The sequence below is a fragment of the Neoarius graeffei genome, chromosome 22 (assembly GCF_027579695.1).
Source record: "Neoarius graeffei isolate fNeoGra1 chromosome 22, fNeoGra1.pri, whole genome shotgun sequence".
Taxonomy (NCBI): domain Eukaryota; kingdom Metazoa; phylum Chordata; class Actinopteri; order Siluriformes; family Ariidae; genus Neoarius; species Neoarius graeffei.
This window is the reverse complement of record NC_083590.1, coordinates 19431544-19458211: the sequence shown is the minus strand read 5'-3', so window position 1 is coordinate 19458211 and position 26668 is coordinate 19431544. Positions and strand designations below refer to the sequence as shown.

The 26668-nt window shown below is 42.7% G+C and overlaps 1 protein-coding gene across 1 annotated transcript; it reads right to left on the bottom strand.

Moving 5' to 3' along the window:
- Positions 1–11341: 11341 nt before the first annotated feature.
- zgc:64022 (Ras-related and estrogen-regulated growth inhibitor-like protein) lies at positions 11342–13728 on the bottom strand. The gene is made up of 4 exons (XM_060904026.1): positions 13618–13728; positions 13394–13447; positions 13198–13274; positions 11342–12552 (listed from the first exon to the last, which is right to left on the bottom strand). The coding sequence occupies exons 1-4, from the start codon at positions 13685–13687 to the stop codon at positions 12136–12138; spliced, it is 618 nt and encodes a 205-aa protein (XP_060760009.1). The 5' UTR covers positions 13688–13728; the 3' UTR covers positions 11342–12135.
- Positions 13729–26668: the final 12940 nt, after the last annotated feature.

The following is a 26668-nucleotide window of genomic DNA, read 5'->3' as shown; positions in this document are numbered from 1 at the left end:
GCATGTAGCCTACAGGAAATGATAGCATCTTGGATTAGCATGGTGTGTTAACATGAGCATGTAGCCTACAGGAAATTATAGCATCTTGGATTAGCACGGTGTGTTAGCATGAACATGTACAGTAGCCTATGGGAAATGATAGCGTCTTGGATTAGCACACTGTATTAGCGCAAGCATATAGCCTACGGGAAATGATAGCATCTTGGATTAACACAGTGTGTTAGCATGAGCATGTAGCCTATGGGAAATTATAGCATCTTGGATTAGCATGGTGTGTTAGCGTGAGCATGTAGCCTACAGGAAATTATAGCGTCTTGGATTAGCATAGTGTGTTAGCATGAACATGTACAGTAGCCTATGGGAAATGATAGCGTCTTGGATTAGCACAGTGTATTAGCGCAAGCATATAGCCTACGGGAAATGAATAGCATCTTGGATTAGCATGGTGTGTTAGCGCAAGGATGTAGCCTACGGGAAATGATAGCATCTTGGATTAGCACGGTGTGTTAGTGTGAGCATGTAGCCTACAGGAAATTATAGTGTCTTGGATTAGCACACTGTATTAGCGCAAGCATATAGCCTACGGGAAATTAATAGCATCTTGGATTAGCATGGTGTGTTAGCACAAGGATGTAGCCTACGGGAAATGATAACATCTTGGATTAGCACGGTGTGTTAGTGTGAGCATGTAGCCTACAGGAAATGATAGCATCTTCGATTAGCACGGTGTGTTAGCGCGAGGATGTAGCCTACGGGAAATGAATAGTGTGTTGGATTAGCACTCATCCCATGTTTTGGAAAATCAAAAATGTTGTCTTGGGCCCCTCTGGGGTGTCACCAATCCATGTGCAAAGTATGGAGTATGCGTGTCCAGCCGTGTTGATTTGCAAAGGTGAACAGACAGAGAGACAGACAGCCTTCCTTTAGTAGTATAGATGAATCAACATCTTCGGACCAGTCAGGATCGAGAATTCAGCAGCGCTGTGGCACACTCTCAGAAAATTAAGTACACTTTTTGTACCTTTTAGGGATACACCGGCTTGTCGCTGAGCCAGTATCCTCTAAAGTACTTATTTGTACCTTTTATATACTAATCGGGACCATATAAGTACCTTTTAGACCCTAAAAAGGTCCACATATGGCCCTTTTCCACTACCCTTTTTCAGCTCACTTCAGCCCGACACGGCTCGCGTTTTGACTACCTCAGAGCAGCACGACTCAGCTCGCTTCAGCCCTACTCAGCACCCAAAACTCGCACGGTTTTGGAGTGGGGCTGAAGTGAGCCAAACCGAGCCGAGTGGGGCTAGGGGCGTGAGGAGACACTCCCCTGTGCACTGATTGGTGAGGAGGAGTGTCCTCACATGCCCACACACGCCCCGCGAGCACGCTGGGATCTGTAAACACCGTAAACCCGGAAGAAGAATAATTACGAATTACAAGACTTTCTGAAGCCTTATGTGCCTCGTCTCATCTATACGCTCTTGCATCTGTTGGCGTTGTCGGTGACAACAAGCCACAGCACCAAGACCAGCAACACTAACGACTCCATGTTTATTGTTTACTATCCGGGTCGTGAGACTACCGCTTAAAAGGTCACTGATGTCACTGTTTGCGCCGCCTAACGACATCACGTGACGTCCACCCACTTTCGCTAACTCCACCCAATGTGTCCACCCACTTCCAGCCAGCACGGTTCAGCGCGGTTGTAGTCGAAATGCAACCCCAACAGCCCCGCTCAGCTCGACTCAGCCCGACTCAGCACGGCACGGCTCAGCCCGACTCAGCCGCGTTGGTAGTGGAAAAGCGGCAATAGTTGCCCTGAGGTCCAATAATGAGCCCTAGAGAGTCCATTAGTGTAGATTGTCCCTTGGGGGACAGAACTGGACTCCTCCTGTACGCCTGTGTCTGACAGTGTACTGTGGAGACGATTCTGATGACGATGTCAGTGTTGTGGTACGTGACATTACGATTTACAGGTGGAATTAATCTATATACGATTTATTTTGGACCAGGTAGTACATAATCTTTCTTTATTTTTTTATTGTTCTTCTTCTTCATCATTTTCATGTTTTTTTTTTAATGTGATGATCATTTTTCAGGCACTTTGTTCGCAAACCTGAACATCTTGATGCATATTGTGTATCACGAAAAAACTTCTTTAACAGCATGATTTTTACATATCGCCCACCTCCAGTTCAAACCACCTACTGTTTAATTAACACATACACACACACACATGCGCGCGCATAAGTAAACTCTGAGACCCATTGTCTATCACTGTCTTTGCATTGATGCTTCTGCCTCCACGGTCAGATGTAAAATCTTTATGGACCCATTGCGTGTGTGTGTGTGTGTGTGTGAGAATGTAGGAGGACTACGGCTTTAATCTGGACGTGTGTGTCCCTGATCTTTGTGTTTGGATGTAGGCTCCTGTGATGTCAGAAGATGACGAACGGCATCCAGCGATGAGGGTTTCCGTGGCCATCGCCATGCCAACCATTTCCACCTTCAACGCCCACACAGTGGAGGGATCTACCCAGAGGACCCTCGTCTTTCTCTCGCTTGTTCTCTCACACCGTGTGCATGGGCTGTAATGTAAGGTTTTGCTCTTGGTTGTTTATTCGCAGCAAGGGCATTTATTTTAATAAAAGACTTATTTATGCACACAAACACAAATCTGGGATTTCTGGAAATATCCACATGCTGGTTTAAAAATACAGCACTTAACATATTGATAATTGCTTTGCTATACATAAGAGGAATGAAACAACGCGAGATGCGCGGTGATAGGAAAATAATCAACTTCAGTGTGGTAGCTGTAACTCCATTTCGTCACACTCGTGACTGCTGATTATTTTCCATAGCAGTGTTTTATTCCTCATATACAGTGATTAAAACAGTGCAGAATTTTTTATGAAATATGTTGCGTTAATCACTTCAGTACTCTTAATCTTAAAAAAAGTACTTATGATACACAACTGAAAAAATTTCCACTTACTTATGACATTTCAATGTCTTTCTTAGCTGACATCTTGATCACATCTAATGCTTGGCATCTCTGGCCACTGCCGGATGGTGCACATGACCTAGAAATCAGCTGATCCCACGTATGGCTGAGTTGGTATGTCCCTACATCCTGATTCATGCAGCAGTCTGTCTTCCAGATCTATACGACCTCTTTTATCCATCTGGTCTGCCTGTGAGCCTCTCATTCCTTCACCTTAACCCCCTCCCAGTCAATCACATGGTTTTCCCTAAGAGTATGATCAGCCATGTGACAGCTGACTTATGTGTGATGGTCCCATCCATGGGACGTAGGGGCATACCAACTCAGCCATACGTGGGATTTCTAAGGCTACATCCACACGACAACGGCAACGAGATGTTATTTAAAAATATATCGCGTCCAAATGGGCAACAATCAGTAAAATATCAGGTCCATATGGCAACGCAACGCTTGCTGAAAACGATGCAATACACATGCCACACCTCTAGGGGCGCTGTAAGACGGTCCCTTCGGAGACACCAGAACAATAGAAGAAGTAAGGACGCATGCGCATAATGCGCGAGACTTCATATTAGCCACAAAGTCAGGAAAATCTGTTTGTAAAATTACATTATAATGACCAAATACAATGAAAAGTATTTTTCCAGTCTCACCTGTGAAAGGTAATCCCATGTGATCTCGTTTGGATGGCAAACCTGTTGGTACAGTTAAACGCAGCTAATCTTTATTCTCCGCTTTGACCTATCCAATATGGCAGCGAGGATGACGTATGATTCTACGCGGAAGGCGGCGTCTTTAATGGTCTGGAATAAATTGAATGCTACACGTTGACGGATTAATTTGTTTCTCACCTGTGAAAGGTAATCCCATGTGATCTCGTTTGGACGGTAAACCTGTTGGTAAAGTTAAAGGCAGCACATGAATCTTTATTCTCCGCTTTGACCTCTCCAATATGGCGGCAAGGATGACGTATGATTCTACGCGGAAGGCGGCGTCTTTAATGGTCCGGAATAAATTGGATTAATTTGCTCCTCTACGCCCTTTTTGAGGAATGTATTGTTGGACTTAAATCAACATCTGAAGAGGTGAGATCGCTCCTTTTTTTCCATATTTTTGCTGGCGGGATTGCACCATTACACAATAAATATTCACAGTGAAAATATTTTGTAAGCGCGTTTCATGAACCAAGTTATAGGATTTGTTGACAACTCGCATCGCATCGCAATGAGAAGATCATTGGCACTACTGGTGTTAAGAATCAGACCATTTCATAAATGAATATTTTGCTGTAGAGCTGCAGTGTTTGTACAATTGCATGTTTTTGCTTCACTATTACTGCCACTATTCTGCTTCTTGCATTACTACTGTGAACTAACACTGAACATAATAATAATAATAATAATAATAATAATAATATCCAAGCTTGTGTTTCACTCTCACTAGTGCTCTGTAAGGCTTTTTCCTGGTGATATTCGTTACACTTCTACCCGGCGTGAAGCACTCACAGTCATGTGGTTGTGACGTCATCGTAAACAAATCCGTTCTACTCATCCAGACGACTTCACAACGGCAACGTTGCCAGATCTTTCCACTCTGGAACCCGTTCTCAAAAAGATTGCGTTTGGGGCACCCAAAACGCCGGTGCCGTGTGGACGCCAGGCCTAAACGATAAGCAATTGTATAGGAGTCACCTGAATCCGTTGCCGTGTGGACAGGGCCTATGTCACGTGCACCATCGGGCAATGGCCAAAGATGCCAAACGTTAGATATGATCAAGATGTCACACTGCAAAAAAATGGCCTTTCAAAAATAAGAAATAAAAGATTAAAACAAAGCATATTTGCTTGAATCAGGTGAAAAAAATCTGCCAATGGAACTAGTCAAATTTGACTTGGTAAGATTTCTTAAAGTAAGATGAAAAATCGAACCTGTTTTTAGATGAAATAATTCCAAAATAAGATTGGGGAACTTATTATGCGAGATCTGATTAACTCAAAATAATCAAAATAGTTCTTATAACAAGATCGTACTTCTTACATTTAGCCATTCAAGTCATTTTTATTTATTTCATTTTAAGGGTATTTCACTTAAATTCATGACAAAGTCTTAGCAGTAAAAACTGAATTTAAGATAAATATACTAATATTAGGATTGTTAAATTCTACAACTAAGCATTGCTAGCTTAAAAGATTCTCCTTTTGTGACCTGTAATTAGTAAAATACTCTAGATATGAGACCAGAGACTATCTTGAATCAAGTTGACGACACGTGTAGCATTGCAACAAGTTTATTTTTTTTCCCATTTCAACATTCAAACATTAAAACATCTCTTAAGATTCCACTTCCCCAGGACCTCAGGCACCAAAAAAAAAAAAAAAAAAAGTCTACGCATTTTGACTTACAGTGCTTACACAACGCCAAAGCAACAGTGCATTTTGGGGGCAAGATTCAAAGATTTCAGTAAAGTTCATTTATTCCCAAAACAAGCATACTTTGTTTTGTTTTTTTCTTGAAACAAGATGAACCGCATTTGACAAATGTCCAAAATGTACTTGTTTAAAAAAAAAACTTGTTTTATTTTCAAAGGTGCTCCAAATAAGACTTTTTCAAGACATTTTGTCTATACAAGATTTTCAAGATGGACTGTCTAAAAACTAGCCTTTCTAGCTAAATGAGGTTTCGCTTGTTGGGCAATTATGTCTTATAATAAGGGTGGCTAGATGTTTTGACTTGAAAACAGACAAATAAACTTCCTAAGATTTTTATTTTTTGCAGTGCAGCTAAGAAAGAGATCGAAACGTCATAATTAAGTGAAAATTTCTTCATTTGTGTATAATAAGAACTTTTTTAAGATTAGTAATCAAACAACTGGATGAAACTTTTCAAAATTACTTCAGTAGTTTTCATCCATAAAGCAAAAGCAAAAAGTTTTTTTTTTGTTACTTCATGTCTTAAAGTAATGATAGATGTCGTTTCTCTTTACTTAGTTGAATGGTTCATGACGTAGTATGGATTATTACAGTTGTGGAATAGGGCTATTTACTGTTTGGTCTAAAACGCATTAAGAAGGAAGAAACTCATCCACTAATTAACTTCTGATGAGAATTGAAAAGTGTTCCAGGTGACTACCTCATGAAGCTGGTTAAGATAATGCCAACAGTGTGTAAAGCGTCATCAAGGTAAACGCTGGATACTGGGAAGAATCTAAAATATCAAACTTTTTGTATTTCTTAACCCTTTTTTTGTTTACCACATAATTCCATATATGTTACTTCATAGTTTTGATGTCTTCAGTATCGTTCTCCAATATAGAACACAGTTAAATACAGAAAAAAATATGAATGAGTAGAGCAGGGGTGTACAAACTTTTGATTAGGGATTATATGTGAAATAGCAAAGACAGTCGGTAATTGCAAATTTGTACTTTGTGGGTTTGACACAAAGAAGTGCTATGCTTGGTGGAAACTCAACGTTGCTCGTCACATTGCCCCTTTTCCACCAAAGCAGTTCCAGGGCTGGTTCGGGGCCAGTGCTTAGTTTGGAACCGGGTTTTCTGTTTCCACTGACAAAGAACTGGCTCTGAGGCCAGAAAAAACGGTTCCAGGCTAGCACCAACTCTCTGCTGGGTCAGAGGAAAGAACCGCTTACGTCAGCGGGGGGGCGGAGTTGTTAAGACCAACAACAATAACAAGACCGCGAAAGATCGCCATTTTTAAGCAACGAGAAGCAGCAGCTGTACAAACGCGAAGTCATCCATTATTATTATTATTATTGTTGTTGTTGTTGTTGTTGCTGCTGCTTCTTCCGTGTTGTTTTTGCTTCGATATTCGCGCCAAGGTTTATGCAAACATAGCAACGTAACTGACGTATACAACGACGTAACTGACGTATATAGCGGCGTAATGACGTGGCTTCCCTTAGCACCGCGAGCTATGGAAAAGCAAACTGGTTCTCAGCTGGCTCGCAAGTTGAACGAGTTGTGAACCAGCACCAGCACTGGCCCCGAACCAGCCCTGGAACTGATTTGGTGGAAAAGGGCTATAAGAGAACACACACCGTCCCTGCTGTGAAGCACAGTGGTGGGAGCATCAATCAATGGTCAATCAATGGTCTTTAATTAGAGAAGACAAATATACATAACATAACAAAGCAGAAGACAAAAATATACAATAATAAACACTAAAAAAATCATAGACGCCAAGAATCCAAAAACACTTAGCAAATTCTGATGTGCTGGTAATTAAACAGCTAATTCATATTTAAATGTGATTCTATTAAAAAATGTCTGTGAAGGTTCTCGGGCATCCAAGTCATAGTAAAACTGAATACACATCCACACCAAAACTCAGGCCAAGTTTACATTAGCCCGTATCTGTCTCGTTTTCTTCGCGGATGCACTGTCCGTTTACATTAAAACGCCTGGAAACGCCGGGAAACGGGAATCCGCCAGGGTCCACGTATTCAATCCAGATCGTGTCTGGTCCGGTGCTGTGTAAACATTGAGAATACGCGGATACGCTGTGCTGAGTTCTAGCTGGCGTCGTCATTGGACAACGTCACTGTGACATCCACCTTCCTGATTCGCTGGCGTTGGTCATGTGACGCGACTGCTGAAAAACAGCGCGGACTTCCGCCTTGTATCACCTTTCATTAAAGAGTATAAAAGTATGAAAATACTGCAAATGCTGATGCAAATACTGCCCATTGTGTAGTTATGATTGTCTTTAGGCTTGCCATCCTTCCACTTGCAAGTGGTAAGTGATATGCGCTGAGATCACACACACAGCGGCTCAGTCCCGAATCACTGCTTGTGCACTTCACTCGCACGCTCTGTGAGCTGCGCAGGGCCGGAGTGCGCACCCTCCAGAGGACACTCGCTGTTCAGGGCGGAGTGATTTGGAGCGTGGGATGCCTGCGGAGCCAAGCGTATCCGTGTATTGGCGTTGCTGTGTGCACACTAATCGTTTTAAAAACGTTAATCTGATGATCCGCTGATACGGTCTAATGTAAACCCCACCTCAGCTGACTTCAATCACTCACATTGAGTCAACGACCCACAGATCACCCTAACGACCCTCTAGGCTGCGAACACCGTTCACACCCGGCCCCCAGTGACCTACACCTACAGGATGACTCAACGACCCATGTGACCTCAACGACTCTCCGTAAGGTTGCTTTTTGGCCCACTAGAGGATAAATACCTGGAACTCCCCACTAGTCAGACAGAACTGAAGAAGCCTTTTGGATGAGAGGTGAAACGTCTTCAAGGATTTCAAGCAAGTCCAGTTGCCTTCTTTAGCACTTACGGTTTATGAAAAAATGAGTTCTTGAATCTGTATTAACTTTAGGGCACTGTGACTGGTTGTTTCTTAAATTGTAAGTAGTCTTAATTTGTGGAAGCAGAGGGTACAATGGGTGATTGTTGTGAATTATCCCTCGCCTCCTGGTTGCTCCTATGACTAATGCCCCTGTACCTCATTAATCATTTGACATTTTCCTCTCCTATCATTCTTTCTTGTCATTTTTTGGAGTAGTCCAATTAGATTAGATTGGATTCAACTTTGTCTTTGTGCAGGGTACAGGTCCAAAGCCAATGAAACACCAGTCTATGGAATATTAGTATTGTAATAGCTACTCCAAAAAATGACAAGAAAGAATGATAGGAGAGGAAAATGTCAAATGATTAATGAGGTACAGGGGCATTAGTCATAGGAGCAACCAGGAGGCGAGGGATAATTCACAACAATCACCCATAGTATTGTATTATTGTAATATTGTATTGGCATTTTTAACTATTTGCCTCAAAAATGAAAAAAAAAAACCCTCTAGCGTATAAAAATGTCTTCAAATAATATTTCAAGCTTTATTATTCATATAGCGCTTTTAGCAACAGACACTGTCGCAAAGCAGCTTTACAGAAAATTAAAGACTTTAAACATCCATCCATCATCTCTAGCCGCTTTATCCTGTTCTACAGGGTCGCAGGCAAGCTGGAGCCCATCCCAGCTGACTACGGGCGAAAGGCAGGGTACACCCTGGACAAGTCGCCAGGTCATCACAGGGCTGACACTGAGGCCAAGTTTACATTAGACCGTATCTGTCTCGTTTTCTTCGTGGATGCACTGTCCATTTACATTAAAATGCCTGGAAACGCCGGGAAACGGGAATCCGCCAGGGTCCACGTATTCAATCCAGATCGTGTCTGGTCCGGTGCTGTGTAAACATTGAGAATACGCGGATACGCTGTGCTGAGCTCTAGCTGGCGTCGTCATTGGACAACGTCACTGTGACATCCACCTTCCTGATTCGCTGGCGTTGGTCATGTGACGCGACTGCTGAAAAACGGCACGGACTTCCGCCTTGTATCACCTTTCATTAAAGAGTATAAAAGTATGAAAATACTGCAAATACTGATGCAAATACTGCCCATTGTGTAGTTATGATTGTCTTTAGGCTTGCCATCCTTCCACTTGCAAGTGGTAAGTGACGCGCATGCCCGACATGCACTGAGATCACACACACAGCGGCTCAGTCCCGAATCACTGCTTGTGCACTTCACTCGCGCGCTCTGTGAGCTGCACAGGGCCGGAGTGCGCACCCTCCAGAGGGCACTCGCTGTTCAGGGCGGAGTGATTTGGAGCGCAGGATGCCTGCGGAGCCGAGCGTATTGGCGTTGCTGTGTGCACACTAATCGTTTTAAAAACGTTAATCTGATGATCCACTGATATGGTCTAATGTAAACCCCACCTTAGACACAGACATCCATTCACACTCACATTCACACCTACGGTCAATTTAGAGTCACCAGTTAACCTAACCTGCATGTCTTTGGACTGTGGGGGAAACCGGAGCACCCGGAGGAAACCCAGGCAGACACGGGGAGAACATGCAAACTCCACTAGGCTCAAACCCAGACCCTTCTGGGTGGCACGGTGGTGTAGTGGTTAGCACGGTTGCCTCACAGCAAGAAGGTTCTGGGTTCGAACCCAGCAGCCAGCGAGGGCCTTTCTGTGTGGAGTTTGCATGTTCTCCCCGTGTCTGTGTGGGTTTCCTCCGGGTGCTCCGGTTTCCCCCACAGACATGCGGTTAGGTTAATATGGGACAGCCTTGGGCTGAGGCGCCCTTGAGCGAGGCAACTGACTCCCAACTGCTCCCCGGGCGCTGTTAGCATGGCTGCCCACTACTCTGGGTATGTGTGTTCACTGCTTCAGATGGGTTAAATGCAGAGAGGAGATTTCACAAGTGTGTGATGAATAAAGTTGTGCTTTCTCTTTCTTGCTGTGAGGCGACAGTGCCAACCACGGCACCACCATCCTGCCTGACTTTAAACATATGATCTGATTTTATCCCTAATCTATCCCCAATGAGCAAGCCTGTGGCGACTGTGACAAGGAAAAACTCCCTCAGACGACACCTCGAGAGGAACCAGACTCAAAAGGGAACCCATCCTCATCTGGGTGAGAACAGAGAACACGATTATAACTCACTTCTATAACTGTGTCCTATAGAGTCACAAAGTACAACTGTGTAACCAGGAAGTTCGTTATAGATTTGACATGAAGTCTTTTGTTGAAGTTATAAACCGTTAATTGATGGAAACTTGAGTGCAAAACTGTTCATGATAGCTGCAGTCCTAAAGTTAGCTGTAGTCTTCAGACATACATGTATTACTGTAAGTGTCCAGAGCGTCTTTTGACTGTCCATATGGGACCGTCCTCGACAGGAGCGATGTGATGAGGCTCCAGCCAGAAGTAGGGAATCAGGAAGGATGGATATTAAAATATATATATTTTATAAAGGGTGGCACAGTGGTGTAGTGGTTAGCACTGTCGCCTCACAGCAAGAAGGTCCGGGTTCGAGCCCCGTGGCCGGCAAGGACCTTTCTGTGCGGAGTTTGCATGTTCTCCCTGTGGGTTTCCTCCGGTTTCCCCCATAGTCCAAAGACATGCAGGTTAGGTTAACTGGTGACTCTAAATTGAGCGTAGGTGTGAATGTGAGTGTGAATGGTTGTCTGTGTCTATGTGTCAGCCCTGTGATGACCTGGCGACTTGTCCAGGGTGTACCCCGCCTTTCGCCCGTAGTCAGCTGGGATAGGCTCCAGCTTGCCTGCGACCCTGTAGAACAGGATAAAGCGGCTACAGATAATGAGATGAGATTTTATAAATCACTGTATTTGAGGTATACTTTGTCAGGTTTATTTGTGTGTGGGAATGAAAAAAAAAAAAATTTCACAAATTACTGTATTTCAGTTCATGTTTTATTATAAAATAATTTACAGACTTCTCTGTATTAACAACAAACACCACACAGGGAACAAATTTGTGACATGCATTTTTCTTTTTAAAAGAAAAAAAAAAAAAAAAAGGGTTCATTTCAGGGCATCATGAACCATCAGGGTGTAATAAAGTAACGTAACGCTTCTCCAGTCAGTGTGAAACAAGTGTTTATCGGAGTCCGTCTGACTCAAGGCAGGTCCCGAGGCTTATAGTAACGCGTATGTGTGGGCAGATTAGGATTCAGATTACAACATTTCTGTCAGTGTAGTCCAAGAAAAACTGAAACTGGTGTGTTGCTGGAATTAGGGTGTTTCCATTGTTCCTGAATAGATCTCATGCTAGTGAAGGGGAAGTGGTTTAACATCGAGACTTTCTTAGACGAAGCCCATTATGCACTCAAGACAGACTCACAAATAGATGGATTTTGCATAGAAATTGCCTCCTAGTGATTTTTTTTTTTAAAACAACTAGATAGGGTCATTAAAATGGCTCTTATACAATATGTAAGGAATTAATACTTGTGCGTGTGCACCATTAAACTGACTGTTACCCTGTTGAAAAACTGACCATTTTCCCTATAAAATAAGGTGGTTTAATGCCTCTTAAAAAAAAAAAAAAAAAAAGTTGGTGTAAGTCAGTTTGTTATATCTAACGTTGTGGAATGTTTACAAGTGAACACCTCCTGACCAATCAGATTTGAGATTTCAGATGGGGCAAAAACAAGTCTTATGACATCTTTAAGGCTGCACAAGAGTCTCGGATTTCAAACATTCAAATCCAAACCGAATCAGTAATCGTAGTCCAATGTGGACGCAATATTATTTATTCCTCTTTCCTGAGAAAGATTTCAGTCTACTCAGTCCTCTTCCTTCCAAAAACAGCAGACATGCTCCTGACGATGCCCTTGAACCCGGCCGCGCCCTTTTTGAGCGCCCTCGCCTCACGGATCTGGTCCAACAGTTCATGGAACACCATGACTACGCCGTGGTGCGCTTCAGCTGCAGAGATCTCAAAGAAACCGCAGTCAGCCGAGAGCGCCAGGAGCCGTCCTTCCTCGCTGGAGACGGCACGCCGGTGCTGCAGGTCTCGTTTATTCCCCACGATGATGAGCGGCACGGAGCTGGAGAGTTTCTGCTGCGCTTGGCGAATGTATTGGACCTGCTGTCGCACCAAGTTGAAGCTCGCCCGGTCGCAGATGCTGTAGACCAGGATGAAGCCGTCGGACCACTGCAGTTGCCGGTTGCTGATGTGGCCCACTTCTTCAGCATTCTGGGGAAAAACAAAAACATGAGGATATTGAAGTTAGATGATGCGCCTTTAAGATTTGTGACATCACACCAGTTTGACAGCTTCACTTTCAAGAAACAGACGCTCAAAAGGGATCCTACTGTACTGCAGTTGATGCCTGAACCAAAGTACTACATTAATCCTCATAGTTACGTTTTATTCGCCCCCCCAAAGATGCTTTTGTAGCTTAGTTTAAGAGTTAATAAAAAAAATAAAATAAAAAAACCACAGGTTGTGTGTGAGAGCCATCAGTCTTGACAATTAAAAAAAAAAAAAAAACCTTGGCAAATTGCTGGTTTATATTCAAACAAACCAAGAACTTGAACCGAAAAACTTAAAACAAAAACACAAAAGTACTCAAGATCTCAAACTGTTCCTAGGAAAACAGCATGGTGGCATTACGCTCTTAACGGGCCATTTTCGGATGCTTTGGTTAGCTAAGGGTTGTTTGTTGTAGAATCATTTTGGACTCCTCACCCTTTCTAATATCTGGTTTTAATAAGTCATTTAACTCTGAAAGACATGAGTTTTACTCCAACCCTGATGCCTTTCAAAGGCTCCTGGATCAAGCATTAATCCAGTTAGCTGGACGCACACATACAAAAAACACACAAAGATCTTTCTCACCTGTGGACAGAGTGAGTCCCAGATGTTGAAGCAGATGTCTCGGCCGTCAATCTTATCATGATGACTGTATATGGATTCTGGAAGAAGAATCATGAGGAGGAAACATTTTATCGGTGAATTTTACTACGAAAAGCCTTGGATTTATTATATCTGTAAGGACTTCCAGAAGGACTACATGAGGTTTCGTGCTGCTTACCTATAGAGCCGTATTCTCCAATAAATCTTCTAGTCAGGAAACGCACTATTAGTGCTGAGAAGAGGAAAAAAAAAACCAAACATTTTTTTTAATGACCTTTGCAAAATGCATATGATAAGTCATTTATGCAAATAAATTGCACATTATATTCCAAGGAACAGTGTCCATTTCTATATAATTACAGTTAAACACTGCTTTTGATTAAAAAACACACACAAACTCACCAGACTTCCCCACATTATCAGCTCCAAGCAGTAAAATATTCGCCTCCACTTTGGGCTGATTTGTGTCCATCCTCTTGCTGCTGTAGCGGATTCGAGACTCGACCTGAACCACCATCTGTAAAGGGAACAGAGCTCAAAACCAACCAGATAACATGGGGGACTCTGAGGCTCTCAGAGATGCTTTATAGAAACTGAGTGGGTGGGTGGGCGTGGCCTCACACTCGCTCTGACCAATCAGAACTCCGTGCGCAGGCTGTTAGATTTACATACGCGTTTAGAGGCTATTTGTGCAAATAATAATAATAAATAAATCTTTCAATCGATTCGAGTCATTTAACTGAATGATTCATCAGATATTCAAGCAGAAATGGGTGAAGTAGTGAAGCTGTGCTTTTGTCAGTCTTTTGTCATTCAGTTTATCTGGAACTCACGTGTAAAAACAGTTAAACATTATCTAATCAGAAGAACCATGCTCACTTTTTTTTTTTAAAACACACACTATTTAATTATAGTTAGTAGTGATGGCTTATTTCCCAGAGGTGTGCCTGAGAAATCACAGTGTTCCTCTTACACAGCCTAGACAGTCCTAAAAGGCTTGGGCACATGGAAAGAAATGCTGGAGACCATAAATGGCTTGAAGAAATAATGAAATGAAATGTTTCAACATTATAAAAATACTATAAACAGTAAACAGTAAGCCATAATAAATGAGACAAAGTCAATAATTGGTCTGAGACCAATTACTGACTTTGCTTTAGTCTCAGAATGCAGCTGGAGGTTTTACTGAGCATCTTCCAGAACCAGCCCCAGTTCTTCTGGACACTTTGACTGTCACACTCACTTCTTCATTTTGCACCAAAACCCAGCAGCCTTCATTATGCTTTCTTTTTTCATCTGAAAAGTGCTCTCTTATGGAGCATGATGCTCAGATACAAACTTTTTTTTTCCTGTAGCATTTAATTTTGTGCTGGAAAATAAAAAGAATGTTTGGACTCGATAATGTAGAAATCATAAAATAGAAATCTATAACAAAGAGAGAGAGAGAGAGAATGAATCTATTCTTTATAGATGTAGATGAAGTTTAGGGATTTTGCGCCCTCTGCTGGTTCGTACGACTGTGGGATTCAGTTCACATACTTCACGACCAACCAAAAATTAAAAGAAAGAAAGAAAGAAAGAAAGACTGTCAGAAACAGGGCTACAGTAGGAGTCCATTTCTGTCCCCCCAAAGTACAATCTACACTAATGTACCTCCTAGGGCTCAATATTGGACCTCGAGGTAACTACGTGGACCTTTTTAGGGCCAAAAAGGTACATATATGTTCCGAAGCAGTATATAAAGGGTACAAATAAGTACCATAGAGGGTCCTGCCTCAGCGACAAGCCATGGCACCTCTAAAGGTACAATATTTAAATAATATTGTCTGGCGTTGAGTGGTATATCAGATATATTCCATTCAGCTAGCACGATACTGAATGAGTCAAAGACAAGTAGCTGAATGGAATATATTTGATATACCACAGGAAAAAAGCGAGCCAATATTCTTTTCAGGTGTTCAACGCGTCTTTCTCTTTCAAAATTCGCTCAAAATCTCGCGTATTTAACAAAGCAAACTTGGCGGCCATGTTTGTTTACAAACTGTCCCAGTTGCTCGCGAGTGCAGAAGTTTTACGTCTCCGACAACCATGCAACATCGTAAACCATATTCAACGCTCGTTCTCTATTGGATAGAGTGACATAATACACGCAGGATAAGCGATATGCTGACAATATCGCATGCTATCAAACCAAAGGAATGAAACCCACTAGAAGGGAATACTGTAGAACACACGTTTTTATTCCATCCTGTATGTGTAATGTCATTTACTTTCTAAGAATGCAAGGTAATAGGAAAAAAAAAAGCCACTCCTGAAGCATAAAATGAGAAGAAATACTTTCTTCTGCTGGAATGTGAGCACCAGTACTGCACCACTGCTCTGGATATGACGTTTAAAGTAAGTTTTATATTCTGTCTCTCAATATAAAAAGTGTACTGTAATATTTTCAAGTCACAAACAGCGTTTCCTTCAATACAGTAGTCCCTTTTGCAAGGGGAAGCCATGGCCTAATGGTTAGAGAAATAGCTTTGGAACCAAAAGGTTGTTGGTTCAAGTCCCTGGACCAGCAGGAATAGCTGAAGTGCCCTTTGCACAAGACACCGAACCCCCACCTGCTAAATGCCAGTAATGTACTGCAATAAAGCCAAATAACTCTGTATTTAAAAATACTATTGGCTTTTCCATCCAAAACTTTTATAAATGAAATGATCCACCTGGGGCAGCACGGTGGTGTAGTGGTTAGCGCTGTCGCCTCACAGCAAGAAGGTCCGGGTTCGAGCCCCGTGGCCGGCGAGGGCCTTTCTGTGCGGAGTTTGCATGTTCTCCCCGTGTCCGCGTGGGTTTCCTCCGGGTGCTCCGGTTTCCCCCACAGTCCAAAGACATGCAGGTTAGGTTAACTGGTGACTCTAAATTGACCGTAGGTGTGAATGTGAATGGTTGTCTGTATTTATGTGTCAGCCCTGTGATGACCTGGCGACTTGTCCAGGGTGTACCCTGCCTTTCACCCGTAGTCAGCTGGGATAGGCTCCAGCTTGCCTGCGACCCTGTAGAAGGATAAAGCGGCTAGAGATAATGAAATGATCCATCTATCTGCCTACAGTACATGCACCCTGCTTGTGCACTCATTGTGCATGACCGGGGTCTTCCACAAGGCTAGAAGGCTACATACTGCTGAAACTAGTGAGCTAGTCATCAACCAGTTTGTCATTTACATTCATTATGATAAGGTTAGATGTGTGTGTGTGAATAAGACACAAGGTAGTTAGATATGATGATAATGATGCACTACACTCCTCTCTCCCCCCCGTGGACTCGTCCTCTAGCAGTAGTCAGGCGGTGTGCATTCTTTTTTTTTTTTAAGGCATGGCTTCAGATAGGGGGCTGAATGGTGGGTGGGATTTTCACTTACACACACTATTCTCAAAAATTGAGCTTTCCCTCCAAAATGACCAATTCATTGACGTGAATGTAGCATGCCGTGTATATTTTAATAATGTTATTTTAGAAGCACCTCCTCACTAATCAGCTGTTTAAGACCGAGACAGGATTCAGTGTCTGATCAAAATTTATTCCAGGAAAAAACAAACCCACACTAAACAAACCGGTGACACACCGCTCCCTCGTGAGAAAAACAGACTTAATGTGCAAAAAAAAAAAAAAAAGGTGCAAAACATTAGCAAAAGTGATCAGATTCATTTTGGGTGTCGTAGAGTTCGCGCTTTCTCCCTCCGTCCCTCCGTGTTCTCTCCTCCGTACGGGTCTGTGAGGAGCGACGGTTGTAAATCAGTCCCGAACACACTGTGTAGCTGCTTCGAGAAGAATCTCTGAAGATGTTCCACATGCAGCATTTTCTAGTGGCACAGAGGGAACAAAAACAAATTTCACTTCATCACGTAATCAATTCATTCCTCACTGATGAACATTCCCTCGTATGGGCTACACGTGTGCCGACGTGATGTTTTTATAATACAATATTCTGCGAATAAACTTATTTAAAATCAGGATAATAGGATTTCTTTCTCTGAGAAGAAACCATGAAGAAGCTCCTTTAAAAGGGAACTGAAGGCAATTTTTTCATCAAAATTCTCTCATTTTATTAAATATCGGAATGCACTTTTGATCGCCATTTTGTCACTGCTATAGCACGTTACGAGTGTTTGAAATACTCTAATATATCAGTCCATATGTCAAAGCAATGGCTGTAAACGAGATTCGTTGAGACCTGTGCGAGACATCGTAGGACGGAAGTAAAACATACAGCGGAAATCAAAGCGACCGACGTCTGCCAACGTTCCCCATGTCCGAAATCGCTCACTCGTTCACTACTCCCTACATAGGGAATTACTATATAGAGGACTATATAGTGAGCTCATTGGCAAAATGTAAACCCTCTTTCGGACACTAGTCCGTCACGCTGGTATTTACGTCATTACTGTCGCACAATTAAAGCGTGCCAGATCAGCCGGCTGCTGGGTTTCAAAATAATAAATCCATGCGTGTGTTTTTGTGATAAATCCATATTATACTGAGCGCATTTCCCACATTAATCAATACAAAGCACCTGCAGCTTTCACTTCTTTACATCAAGGCTGAATACTTACTTTCTTCTTTGCCGCTGCCTTTTACTAAATCACATTTGAGACTTTTAATTTGATTTCTTTCAGCGCGACCGCAATGCATGATGGGATATATTGGTTTGGTTAGTGACCATCGTTGTGCACTACTTTTCGTGATGCATTGTGGGATACTTTGAGTGCACTATATAGGGTGTAAATAATCCTCACTAAGGTTTCGGACAGCACTACAAAATGGCGTCCTCACTTTCAGACACAGGGGTTGTCAAAAGACGTGTGCGCCCTCTTTCGAATGCTGATGTAATCAAGCCGGAAGTTTTGTTTGTTTTGATAGCAATCAGGAAAGTTTGAAAAAAGTAGGCAGTAATCGTCATTTAAACTCGTTTTTGTGCAATACTTCGTTTGGAAAACAGTTTTCAAAATGGCGGCACTGACACCTGGCTGACACTTCACGTTTCGAAGTCTCGCACAAGTCTCGTGAAGATCGCGCGGATAAGTGACGCCTGCCGTGGACCAAACGAACTAAATTCAAAACACGGCTACAAACCGAATAGGCCGATAAGTATAATATTTAATTGCAATTAGTTGCCAATTTAACCCATTAATTAAGAAATAAAGCAAGTTTAAAAATGACTTCAGTTCTCCTTTAAATTCAGTAAAAAGGTTTAACATTGCGCTCCCTCTCTCTGAAAGTAATATTTGACCTATGATGGCACTGTTGCACACAGAATTAATTTTTCTGTTCTCTAAACAAGACACCAGGTGACAATCGAAGCCTTTACATGTTTAAGCTTGTTTTTCCTTCCATCATTTATAAATGATAAAATGGTTTCAAGTCCTACACCGAGATGAGAGATGAAGCCCAAACCGTACACGTTTACCTTTGAGGAATTGTGCAGCGTGTTGAGGAGAAGCCACAGATCAGACACGAACTCTGCAGGCGTCCGATACGGAGGTCTGATCTTCCCCAGCAGACGCCCACGAACCAGAGTCACGTCAACATAATGATGAGATGACGGCTGACGGAAAGAAAAGCCCCATGGCTTACAGCATGATTATACAGCAGGGCCCAAAAATCTTTTTTTTTCCCCCCTCCATTTTCAACTGGAAATAAACAAAGCTGCGGACTGATGAAGTTGTTCGATATTTTCAATACTCATTCAAAATTCTGGATTATTTCTAGGTCCTGAATTGTTTTATTCCTTTAAACCTTCTTAATGGAAGTTAATAAGCCATGGAGACAGTTACAAAGTGCTGACACTGGAGCCTCCTTCCAAAACGCTAAAAAACGTCACCATATCAAATCACACACACACGTGCTTAAGGAACATCCTGCATGTGATTATACAGTACAACACTATTAGAATACACTGATCAGCTATAAAAATAAAAAAACACTGACAGGAAGTGAATAACATTATCTCGTGACAACGGCACCTGTCAAGGGGTGGGATACATTAGGCAGCAAGAGAGAGAACAGTCAGTTCTTGAAGTTGATGTGATGGAAGCAGGAAAAATGGGCAAGTGTAAGGATCCGAGAGACTCTGACAAAGACCAAATTGTGATGGCGAGATGACTGGGTCTGAGCATCTCACAAGATGTGCCATTTTGTTCGGTGTTCCTGGTATGCAGTGGTTAGTACCTACCAAAAGTGGTCCAAGGATCCAAAGGACAACCGGTGAACCGGCGACAGGCTCATGGGTGTCGAAGGCTCACTCAGTACGTTTACATGCACATCCAAATCAAGCTACTGTCGGTAATTGAGCTAAGGGTCCCAGCAGGGGTGCCAGAGAAATCCAATCCTACATGCACACAAGGGAATCGAGCTATTGTGTGAGGTACATTGTGCACCCGAGCCACAGGTGGCGCTACACACCCCATCGTGTTGGTACACTTCCGGTTGTCGTCATGAAGAGCTATTCAAGAGTGTAAACAAAGTTATCAGTTCCGTGTTCACAAGAACGACGACAAGGACAGCAACATCGAGATTATATATATATATATATATATATGGGGCAGCACGGTGGTGTAGTGGTTAGCGCTGTCGCCTCACAGCAAGAAGGTCCTGGGTTCGAGCCCCGGGGCCGGCGAGGGCCTTTCTGTGTGGAGTTTGCATGTTCTCCCCGTGTCCGCGTGGGTTTCCTCCGGGTGCTCCGGTTTCCCCCACAGTCCAAAGACATGCAGGTTAGGTTAACTGGTGACTCTAAATTGACCGTAGGTGTGAATGTGAGTGTGAATGGTTGTCTGTGTCTATGTGTCAGCCCTGTGATGACCTGGCGACTTGTCCAGGGTGTACCCCGCCTTTCGCCCGTAGTCAGCTGGGATAGGCTCCAGCTTGCCTGCGACCCTGTAGAAGGATAAAGCGGCTAGAGATGATGAGATGAGATATATATATATATATATTTTTTTTTTTCAACTCCTTAAAGTGCTGATGACACGTTTTTGACATCTTTGGCGATGTTTTATAACATAAAAAGTAATTCCCGATGATCCATATATTAATTCACGAAGGCGCCTATTTTACAAGTTATGATAAAAAACGCAGCTATTTGGGCAAATTTGACGGGGCTGCAGCACCCAGGAGACGAATGAGGAGGAGGGGCTATATGACGTCAGCGAAAGAACCTTCCTCCTAACTTACCAGTTTGTTGTTGATGCGGCAGGTGTTCAGTTTATCATTATTAGTATTTTTATTAGACATTATTATACATTATATTAGTTATGCCTTCGCGTTGTGTTGCCGGCTTTTGCTCCAAAACCCACAAGGATGGGGTAAGTTTATTCAAGTTTCCCAGAGATCCCGAGCTGCATGCGAAGTGGGTGAAGCAAGTCAGGCGCACTCGTGACAAGTGGGAGCCCTCACCAACATCCGTCCTGTGCTCTGAACACTTCCATTTGGATTGTTTTGACACCCTTCCCAGCTTAAAAGAATCTCTTGGGTGTTCAGTTCAGCACAAACGTGTGTTACTACCATCAGCAGTGCCTACACAGTGTTGCCAGATTGGGAGGTTTCCCGCCCAGTTGGGCGGTTTCAAGTGCATTTTGGTGGGTTTTGAACATATTTTGGGCTGGAAAACGTCAGCAGTATCTGTTGCCAGATACTGCTGACGTTTTCCAGCCCAAAATATGTTCAAAACCCACCAAAATGCACTTGAAACCGCCCAACTGGGCGGGAAACCTCCCAATCCGGCAACACTGCCAGTATTCCGGAGGGGGTCTACTAGTAGCTATGCCGGATCCAAAGACAGTCCTCCTGTCAGAACATGTGTTGTGAAATGACATAAGATAAAGGTACGTAGAGCTATAGATTCTACATGATAATCATAAAGTCGGCGTGATATCAGTCATGTATTTGCTTGTGAAAGCTTGCGGCTTTCAGGAGCAGCCCCTCCCTCATGTGTGTGAGAGCTAGCAGGAAACATGGCGGCAGGTAGCAGCAGAGTGGCAGGTGCTGCTGTTTCACCTATCTCAAAACAAACGGGGAGACCGCCTGATCATCAAACTTTATGTGGGAGCTGGGTGCCATGGCGATGTTACTCCCATTTTAGAGCCAAGGAGTTTTCATGTCTGCTCAAACTAATGCTCTTCTTAACTATCATCACGGCTGTACAACTGTGGGGAAACTGCCTTGCAGGCAAATGCTCAGCCCTGCTGGCCTACTCTCAAGGAGGCTGCGCTGTCAACTGGGGTCAATATATCATCTACTCCAAAGTTTTGGACGATGGGCGAGTGCGAGACCAGCGTTTACAGTGTGAGGACAGAGAGTGTGTTTGCAAAACATCTGAATCATCAAAACGGAGTACATCTGTGGTTTTCTGCATGCTTCTCTTACTGTGCGGAGATATTAATTTAAATCCTGGTCCTGTGTGCACCGGACTATCACATGTGGACAATTGTCAATCAGCTGTTTCATCGATAATCAGCATACAGGCCATTAGGCCTTCTCACTCCGCAGGATCTCATCTCATTATCTCTAGCCGCTTTATCCTTCTACAGGGTCGCAGGCAAGCTGGAGCCTATCCCAGCTGACTATGGGCGAAAGGCGGGGTACACCCTGGACAAGTCGCCAGGTCATCACAGGGCTGACACAGACAACCATTCACACTCACACCTACGGTCAATTTAGAGTCACCAGTTAACCTAACCTGCATGTCTTTGGACTGTGGGGGAAACCGGAGCACCCGGAGGAAACCCACACGGACACGGGGAGAACATGCAAACTCCGCACAGAAAGGCCCTCGCCGGCCCCGGGGCTCGAACCCAGGACCTTCTTGCTGTGAGGCGACAGCGCTAACCACTACACCACCGTGCCGCCCCCACTCCGCAGGATTTCGAGGTAATAACTTTTCTACAATCTGTCTGTCTGAATGCCTGAAAACATCGATCTCTGCTAAGGCTAATATCAAGCGACTCGACAATGTGTCTGCTAAACAACAGCAAACAAAACTTTTTCAGACTGTTAATCATGCACGCGTACTATGGAACCCGAATACAAAACCGAAGGGCGTTTTTGGTGGACATTTAAACACACGTAGTGTCATATCAAAGACTGAACAACTCCAACACCTACTAACGGACTCAAACATTGATTATCTGCGTCTCACTGAAACTTGGCTGATGCCTACAACTCCTCAATCTGTTTTTAGTGTCCCTGGTTATAATGTATACAGACGTGATAGAACTATGGGGAAAGGGGGTGGGGTTTTGATTTATGTGAAAGACACTCTGCAAAGCGAGCAGGTACAACTGCCCGCAAGCAACCTAGAATGTGTAGGGGTAAAAATAACATTATCCCCTCAAATGTTTTTTGTTGTGTTTGTCGTTTACTGACCCCCAACCGCTACAAATGACTTTTTTAATTACATATCTGATGTCCTTAAACAGTATGCAGGGGGTGAAATGATACTCATGGGAGATTTTAATTTAAATTGGCTCGATAAAATGCGTAGGAAAAAGCTCAAGGATGAAATGGAAATGTTTCAGATAGGGGGCGTCGTGGCTCAGGTGACTAAGGCGCCATACCATAAATCCGGGGACCCGGGTTCAATTCCGACCTGAGGTCATTTCCCGATCCCTCCCCGTCTCTCTCTCCGATCATTTCCTGTCCTGTCTCTACACTGTCCTATCCAATAAAGGTGAAAAAGCCCAAAAAAAAATCTTTAAAAAAAAAAAAAAAGGAAATGTTTCAGATGACTCAAATGATAAGTAAATCCACAAGATTAACAAAGTCCTCTCAAACTCTTATAGACCTTATATTTACAAATAAACCAGACAGGATTACTAAGGCCGAATCCCATTTCACCCCTTGGCCCAACCCCTTGGCCCTTCCCCTCCATTTTGCGCGTTCACGTGAAGGGGTAGGGGTATCCCAATCCCAGTTAACGCGGAGGGGTAGGGGAAGGGGTAGGGCTTCTGTACCCCTCCAAACGGAGATTTTCCTGGAGCTGACTCCGAACGAAGGGGTTTGAGTGATTTCCCACAATGCCATGCGGATTTCAGCGAGATTTCATGGGGATTTCAGAAAGATGGCGGTTCCCGCGGCGAAAGATTGTCATAAATGTATTTTCTCCATTATTTACGTGTTTTAAGTTGTTATCCAGAGGAAACACGCTGCTTGATTCGCTTTCGAGCTGAGAATGAGCAGCGATTTCTGAAATCCAAGCTGCTGCTAAAAAGCTTTGGGAGTGAGTATTATTTTCGGTTGCTTGACTGCGTACGTTTTGTTCTGTTATTCTCGCTTTTATTGTTTACATGAGTGTTCTGACACCTCATTCTGTCGGATGTGGTGCACGAAGCGCCAAAGATATCCCATTCAGTGGTGTTAGTTAACAAATCACACCCTGCCAGCAGAGATTTCTGGTTCTGCCTCTGGCTCTGACTGTAGCGGCTGGTCGCAGCCAATGACGCATTTGGTCGCGTTTTGCTAACGTAAACGCTGACGGAGGTACGCGATGACGTATGCGATCGTTGAAGGGCTATCCCAATACGTAAGGGTTGAATTTCAAGCCCTATCCCTTGTAGCTCAGTTTCAAGGGGAAGGGCCAAGGGGAAGGGGGAGGGGAAGGGGTAGAAATTAGAATTGGGCCTAAAACCTATAACTTGATCACCGTTTTATCAGATCATAATTTGACATTGGTAGCCAGGAAGCTAACTAAGTCACGTTTTCGGAATCAACATATCACAAAAAAATAATCCTAGTACATCTTTCATATCAAAGAAAGATCTGGCGCATATGGGTAAAGAGATAAAGGAAACAAGATGGTCTGGTATAGTGGATAATAAATCCTGTGAACAGGCTGGTTCTGATTTAATGATGGCCTTTAAGGCTATTGTTCTAAGATATACAAAAACAAGATCTAAGAAACAGAACAATAAACACAACCTTCCCTGGTTCAATAACCATTTATGGGACATAATGAAAAAGAGGGATGCCGCTCTAAAAAAGTTTTTAAAATCTCGACTTAATACTGATTATCTGATTTTTAAAAGTTTAAGAAACAAAGTTACACAGCAATTTAGAGTGGCTAGAGCAACGTTTTATTTGGATCTCATTAGGGATGCCAAAGGTAACAGCAAAAAACTATGGAATTGCATTGATAAATTACTTGGGAAGGAAAAAAAGATACACGAGAGCATTCAGCTGAAGGTAAATGGCTCAATAGTAAATGATAGCCAAGCTGTTGCTACTCATTTTAATGATTATTTTTTAAATTCTGTGCAACAACTTAGCCTGATGTATCCAGTAATAGACCCTCCACATCCAGTTACCTATGAAGGGCCTGTATTTGACCTGCATACAATAACTGAGGCAAAAGTTGATAAAATCCTATCGAACCTGTCAAACAGCAAGGCCAAGGACATACATTGCTTGGACACTGCTTTTTTTAAAGCTGCACAAAGACACTGTCGTTCCACCACTAACTACAATAATTAATCAATCTATAAAGGAAGGCATTTTCCCCAGCACCTTTAAAACAGCTATAGTGACTCCAGTTCATAAATCTGGCAATGTTCAGGAGGCCTGTAACTACCGCCCCATCAGTATCCTTCCAGCAGCGTCGAAAGTCATAGAAAAGGTAGTGGCAGAACAACTCACTGCCCATCTTGAATCCAACGCACTATTGCATCCTCTGCAGTTTGGATTCAAGAAAAAACATTCTACCGACACCGCCTGTTGCTACCTCCTTGAGGACATAAAAAACAACTTGGATCAAGGAGGAGTGGTTGGCGCGGTCTTTTTAGATCTGCACAAGGCTTTCGATACTGTAAATCATAATAAACTGCTTGACAAACTTGGTAATTACAATCTCTCATTACACACCCAAAATTGGATCAAATCATACCTTAGTAATCGTCACCAGTGTGTACGTGTAAATAATATAGTTTCCCCACTAAAGGCGTGCACACTGGGAGTCCCACAAGGGTCCATTTTGGGACCATTACTCTTTAGTATATATATAAAAATGACCTGCCCACCATGTGTGGTGATGTCAGCATAATAATGTATGCTGATGATACTGTCTTATATACCCATGGGAAAATTATCAAAATCAATGCAACAGGTCACTTTATGGTTACGTGATTCTTGCCTTACTTTAAATTTAGAAAAAACTGTCACCATGTTTTTTACAAATAGAAATGTGTTCAAGGTGTGTCCCAACGTCACGGTAAATGGGCAAAAAATTGAGAATGTAAATAAATTCAAATATCTAGGGGTTACTCTTGATCCAACCCTCACGTTTAAACATCACGTGAAAAAGTTGGCAAACACACTGAAATTCAATTTAGCCAATTTTAGATTCATAAGAAATTCTCTTTCCATTGAGGCCTCCAGCATGTATTTAAATGCCATGATTATACCACATTTTCTGTATTGTATTACAAGTTGGTCCCAGTCAAATAAAACTATTCTAAAACCACTTAAATCATTATATAACAGTGCCTTCAAAATTCATGATAAAAAGCCACGTCATTACCATCATTGTCAGATACTTAACAAATATGGTATTCTAAATTTTGATAACTTAATCAAGCATTCAAATGTTTATTTGCTTTTTAAAATCATTTATAATGCTGTAGCTCCCCCTTTGAAAAAATGTGTTACTCTTCGTTCTGAGCGATCAACAAGAAATACAAGATCTATAACAAGGGGTGAGTGTAGTGTACCCCAACGTAAAACGGCATTTGGAAAGTCAACTTTCTCCTGTATAGCCATGACTGAGTGGAATACTCTGCCATCGGAAATTATTTCTTGTAGAAGCCCACACACCTTCTCACATCTTGTTAAGCGCTGGCTAGTGTCAAGTCAGGAGTGTACACATCCATGAAATGTGTGTGTGTGTGTGTATGTTAATGTCTGTGTTGTGGTTGTGGGTGACTGTGTGTTGGGTGAGTGTGTGTTTGTACAGCATGTGTGTGTTAACGTCTGTGTGTTATGGTTGGTGGAGATAGTAGTTTAGCTTTACAATCTGTGTTCTGTAATTTTATTTGTTTTTATTATTAATGTTTTTTTTTTAAAATATATTTATTATTCCATCAGCCTGCCCAGGGACTGCAGGCAGAAAGTAGCAATCTGCTATAACCTGGCACAAAGCATATTATCTTGTACAAGATTAATGTTTTTTTTTTTTTTTGTGCACTGTCCCTGATATGAAATAAATTACAATTACAATTATGTAACTGCCGCCTAGCAACGAGAGGCAAAGGGTAAAGAGGGTAGGCTATCATAGATTCTATTCGGAAGAGATCAATTCTAGACTCCCAGAAGAGGAAGAGCTAGCACTAGAGAGTTCACCGGCGTTTTCATGCGCCATTTCCATTGAGTAGAACAGCCAGTGAACCGCAGCGTGTTCTCCCGCTGACGTCACAACATGGCCGCG